The following is a 6,023-nucleotide window of genomic DNA, read 5'->3' as shown; positions in this document are numbered from 1 at the left end:
ATCAGCAATAACACCAGCAAGAAAGGAATTTTCATTCTGATAAGCAGTTATAAGAGACTAATTAGTTTTACACAATAAGAGGAGGGGTTTAAACTAACTCAGGACGTTCGGATAAGATTCATTCAAATGAATTTATTCTATTTCAGAAAATACACTTAGAAATAAGTCCGTGAGTTGGAAATGATTCTCTTCCATGTGAGTGATTCAAACTCAATAAACATATATCAAAAAGAGACTATCTTTCTATGGACCACTTTTCGTAGAGCACCTTTCAAGTCCCTGTTTCGCAGGCTGTAGATGAAAGGGTTCAGCATGGGGGTCACCACTGTGTACAGCACAGTGGCTGCTGTGTCTTTCTCAGATGAGTGGGCAGATGAGGGGTTGAAATACACAGCAATGATGGTACCATAGAAGAGACAGACCACAGCCAGGTGGGAGCCACAGGTGGAGAAGGCTTTCCATCCTCCCCTAGTGGATGAGACTCTCAGGACAGCACAGGTGATGTGGATGTAGGAGATCAAGATGCAGACAAATGGGGTGACCATGATCACAGCTCCCTCTGTAAGAATCATTAGCTCATTGAGATGTGTGTCTGAACAAGAGAGTTTCAGAAGAGGAGTCACATCACAAAAAAAGTGAGGGATGGTATTGTCTGCACAGAAGGAGAGTCCGGACATTAGAAGAGTGTGCAACAAAGCATTCAGGCTGGCAGTGACCCATGATCCAGCCACCATCAGGACACAGAGTTTATGGGTCATCTTTGTTGTGTAGTGTAAAGGGTGGCATATGGCCACATACCGGTCATAGGCCATCACAGCCAGGAGGAAATTGTCCATGTCTGTAAGTTCAAAGAGAAAATACATCTGTGTGAGACACCCAGAGAAGGAAATGGTCTGAATCCCGAGTATATGGTTGGTCAGTACCTTGGGGACAGTGGTGGAGGAGAAGCAGACATCCACAAAGGACAGGTTGCTGAGGAAGAAGTACATGGGTGTGTGCAGCTGGGAGTCTGTGCTGATGGCCAGGATGATGAGCAGGTTTCCCAGGACAGTGACCAGGTACATGATGAGGAAGAGCAGGAAGAGGAGCTGCTGTTGCTCAGGCTGCCTGGAGAGTCCCAGGAGGAGGAACTCAGAAACACTGGACTGGTTGGTGCTGCTCATGAACCTGGGCCCACTGAAGTGAATAGAAGAAAATAAATTCAAAACCTTGATGGACAAAGTCAAACTGTGATAAGGCACCAGGCAGGGTCATGTTTTCAAATCAATTCATGGAGTTGCTAACACAATGTGCTCATACATCCTACACATCTTCATTCCAACACTCGCCACTGATGTATTTCCTTCATGGGCATCCCTCAGTCCACACAGCCTCTAAAATTAGCTGTGTGTATGTTCACACCTCTCAGCTCTCCCTCTACCTCAGACACAGCTCAGACATCATCAGGGAAATGGTTTGTTAGTTCTGTCTTTATCCCCAGTGATAACCAGTGGATTCAGGGTTTCTAAATTGCCTCCCTGCCTCTGGAATAAGTTGCAAGGAAGTTTCTAAAATAACTTGATCGCTGAATAATCAAATCTGTATGTCTCACTGCTGTAACCTTACCTGGGGGGGAGGTTAGTGCTTTCCGGTGCTGTTCAGCTGGAATTAATTGCAGGGTCTGTGATGTCTAGAAACACTGGCAAGCCCTAAGCAAATGAGGATCAGGTATTTGGGTCTGGATCTTTTAAGCAGGAAAGATGTTCAGAACAATCACAGAACAGTCATTTACAGAAGTCGCTTTGACCAATGGGACCAGAATCCCTCAGAGTCTCATTAGAGACAAGAAGAGAGAAACTCCCTTCTACACATTTGGCCCCTTTGGACCAAAAGATGGTGGCAGAGAATATTATCAAAGTTTACATACAATGCTTTGTTTAAAATGTAAAAGCTTCAGAAATGAGTCCACCTTGGTAAATGCAGATCCCAGATGGCATTATATACAACATCAATTTTTATCACCTTTACAATCTCTTTATCTACTGTTGTTTCTAATAATTTTGTTCATTCCTGTATGTGCAATGTAATCTCTGCTTTATTGTGTTCTGTCATCTTTAACAGTCATCAGTGATGTCAAATAATCTTCATTTTGAGGCAGGAATGATAAAAGCATGTACTGAGCTGGACCAAGTATATGAACGTTTGCATAAAGGGGAGCCTAAGGGGCACTGTAGTTTTAATACAAAATCACAATAGTTCAGTTTTCCCAAATGAAGACTCGAGAGCCAGATGCTGTGACCAAAGTCTACTAACTAAAGAGAGGCAGAGAAATCACACAGCTAACCTCCTCCTCAACTTGTTTCTCAGAAGGGAAGAGTTCCTTTTCTTTCTCAACAATGTCTTTTAAAAAAAAAAAAAAAAAAACCTTTCAAACTGAATGTTCCTCCTTTCTACTTTCTGTGTGTCTGTCTGTCCTGATTTCCTCCCACTCTCTATGGTTTCTTCCTCTGTTTGCTCCCTGTCAACTTGGTGCTTGCTCTGCCTCTTGACCTATTCTTGACTTTATTTTCTTTTGTTTGCCCTAAACAGAAAAGTCTTGGGTTAAAGGTGTATGTTAGGTCTGAGCCACACCACAAGCAGAAACACGTTTTTCTAGTTCACAATCTCTGGAATCACAGTGGGATCAAATGTCCTACAAGGACTGCCTATGAGGCACTTAGCATTTGCAGTAGATGCCTTTTGCAGTATTTTTCCAACTCACATGGGTTACTGCTTTCTGGGAATGGAACCCCTATCCCACAATGTTTCAGTATGGTAGGGCTCAGAAGACGTGTTTGTAACACACACACACACACACACACACACACACACACACACACACACCTCCAGAGCATGTGCATGTAGCAGGAGGTCACATCTGTTTATATCACTGTGGTGTTGGAACACAGTGAGTAACTCTATCCCTTTCTGCTTCCCCAACCTTATCTGCAAAGCAGACACAGAGTAAAGAAGGAAACAAGCACACCGCTGTAACTCCTAGAGTGTCAAGGCAGAAGAGTTATAATTTGAGACTTGCTTGGGTGGCTTGCTTCCTTGCCACTGACTCCGATATTCTGGAGTTCCCAAATGAAAGACATACAAAATCAGCCTTATTTTTAATATGCTTTAACAGCACAATGGCTGGGCCACTTCCTAATTCCATATGGCTAAAACACACTCCCCTCTGATATTCCTGAGTTGATACTTACTAAATCTGTTTCTTCTTTGCTGCCCTGGATCCTGCTAGAAAACCCTCCTGGGGCCACTTTCCCTGCTCTTACATGATCACTAATCTGTCCTCTGCAGTTCTCCTGCCTGATTTTCTTGCTTTCCCAGCATGGCAGTACTGCCTTTCTCTCCCATGTTTCTTGCCCAGGAATCCTCAAAGTCCTGCCTTTGTCTCTCTACCCAGCCATTAGCCTCAAGCAACTTTATTTCCCAATCAGAGCCAACTGGAGCAGGGACCCTCAGCATAGACATGTGGGTCCCCATGTGATTTTGGGAGCTGAATAAACACAAACAGCATTACAACCAATCCACAACAGGTATGTGCATATGTGTGGGTATATGTGCATATGTATCTGTTTTATGTGCCTGTGTGTGTTTATATGTGTACATGTATGTGTATGCATTTGCATATGTATGTGTTTGTATGTGTGTGTGCATATGTGTGTATCTGTATATGCATGTGTATGTGTTTGTGTATGCTTATGTGTGCTTGTATGTGTGTGTGTTTGTATGTATATATGTGAGTGTTTATATGTGTATGTGTGTGTTTTATGTGTATATATATAAGTGTGTGCAAATATGTTTGTTCATATATGCATGTGTGTGCCTATGTGTGTTTATTTGTGCATATGTGCCTCTTTGTATGCGCATATGTATACATATATGTGTATTTATATGTGCATTTGTGTGTTTATATGTGCCTATGTGTGTGTTTGTACGTGCATATGTGTGCTTATATGTGTGTATGTTTGTTGTTTTTAAAACAAAATACCAAAGGTTTGATTTTATCAGGGAAACTCAAAAGCCAGTTGCTGGGTAAAGGTGTGCTAGCTCAGAGAGGCAGAGGAAGCACCGGCCACTTTCCTACTTAACTGACAGCTCAGAAGGAAAAAGCTCCTTTTTATTTTCCACGCTACTTTGAAGACCCATCAACTCAAAGACCATCCTATCTCTTTTCTGAATTTTCTTATGTTCACTCCCTGTCAACTAGCTGCTTGCTCTGCCTCTTGAACTATGGTCAACCTTATTTATGCCTCTTAACAGAAAGCTCTTGGATTAAAGTCATCTGCTGGAGCTGAGCCACAGCACAAGAAACATCCTCTATATCAAATCTACATCATCTCTGTCAATGCTAAATGGTTTGAATTAGTGATGCAAGTACAACCAGTCCTCAACCCTGTCAGAAATCCGAGGATGGCTTAAATAATACCTAAAAACATAAGGAACACATAACATTTGACCATTCAAAATACTGGGGTGTACAATGTGACCAAAGATCCTGCTTGTATGTGGGTATGTGTGTATCTGTTTGTGCAAGCATGTACATACATGTATGTGTATGTGGGTGTGTTTGTATGTATGTGTACTTGTGCATGTGTTCATATATATATATGTGCATTTGGATCTGTATATATGTACAGGGGGTTTGTATGTGTGTCATGGTAGATGTATATATGTTGCTTTGGGTGTGTATATGTGTATGTTCCAGTTGCATATGCATATAGAGGTGCAAAGTTGGTGTCAGGTGTCCTAGTTACTGTTCTATTGTTGTGAAGAGACACATGGCCAAAGTAAGCCTTAACAAAAGCAAGCATTTAATCGGGGCCATTTTGTAGTTTTAGAGGGTTAGTTCATGATCGTCTTAATGGAAAGCAGACAGGCTTAGCTCTGAACCAGTGGGTGACTGTTGTGGTACATCTATAACCCCAGTAAGCCCATACGAAGAACACACAACTCCTAATATTTAGAAGATGCACACCTAGATTGGGCATACACTACTCTTTGCCCCAAGTGTGAGATCTCCTGCTACTTGTGGCTCCTCCGAGCAATGTGGTTCTGCTCCATCTTCTTACCACCTCCTCTTCCTCCATCTTACTCTCTCCCACACTAAAGCCTCCAGCCTTACCTTTCCCTTCCATTGTACAATCACAGGCTGTAGCCTTTATTAACCAGTTAAAATAGAGAGAAGGTTCACATAAAATCACTTGAATATGTATGTGACTCACTCCTCTTTCTGGCAGTCCCTCTTGAGGAAGCAGGATTAACATCAAAATACAAACAGCACCAGAGAAACCCACAACATTTCCCCTTTTGCCCAATAAAGGCTCTTTTCACTCCAATATAAATTGAGCACAATTACAATTATGCAATTTTAAAAGTATAAGTCCATCAATTTTGTTAATTTAGATAAAGCATTCTACCATCTATCCTAACTTAAAATGTTTATGATTCTATACCTGAATTATGTCCTACTTTTAGCTTGTATACTATCTGAAAACCATCCTCTACATCAAATCTACATCATCTCTGTCAATGCTAAATAGTTTGAATTAGTGATGCAAGTACAACCAGTCCTCAACCCTGTCAGAAATCCAAGGATGGCTTAAATATTACCTAAAAACATAAGGAACACAAAACATACCTTCCTAAACTTAACCAATTAGTAGAGACAGCTGACTACCTGGACAGTCCCTCATTCCTCAAAACATTGAAGCTTCAGTCTTCAGCCTTCTGGCCCAGGATCATCTGGCAGACCTTTGTAATGCAGAATTTTTAAGGACTGCTTACCTGTCTTGGCAGACCTATCAGTCAACTATTCCATATAATGTGTTCTTTTTCTGGACAGTATTTTTGTCTGTAGATAAGTTGAGGCAACTCTTGCCTAGTGGCTGTCTTGCCACAACTGGAGCAACTCCACTGATGCTCAATTTTTTCTTTGAATCAAATAAAGGGGTGCTTTCAGGAACAGAGATGTCTCTAGTCAAATGATCTTTAAT

The 6,023-nt window shown here is 41.6% G+C and overlaps 1 protein-coding gene across 1 annotated transcript; it reads right to left on the bottom strand.

Annotated features, from left to right (window-relative positions):
* Positions 1-224: 224 nt before the first annotated feature.
* On the bottom strand, positions 225-1,163 carry LOC308440292 (olfactory receptor 1f45-like; the record flags this gene model as incomplete). The annotated part of the gene is made up of 1 exon (XM_080942309.1): positions 225-1,163. One exon carries the CDS (start codon positions 1,161-1,163, stop codon positions 225-227), a length of 939 nt encoding a protein of 312 aa, XP_080798435.1.
* Between the last annotated feature and the right edge of the window lie 4,860 nt (positions 1,164-6,023).

The sequence above is a fragment of the Micromys minutus genome (genome assembly GCF_963924665.1).
Source record: "Micromys minutus genome assembly, chromosome: 31".
Taxonomy (NCBI): Eukaryota; Metazoa; Chordata; class Mammalia; order Rodentia; family Muridae; genus Micromys; species Micromys minutus.
Note: the sequence above shows the minus strand (reverse complement) of the source record. Positions and strands in the feature narration are given on the sequence as shown.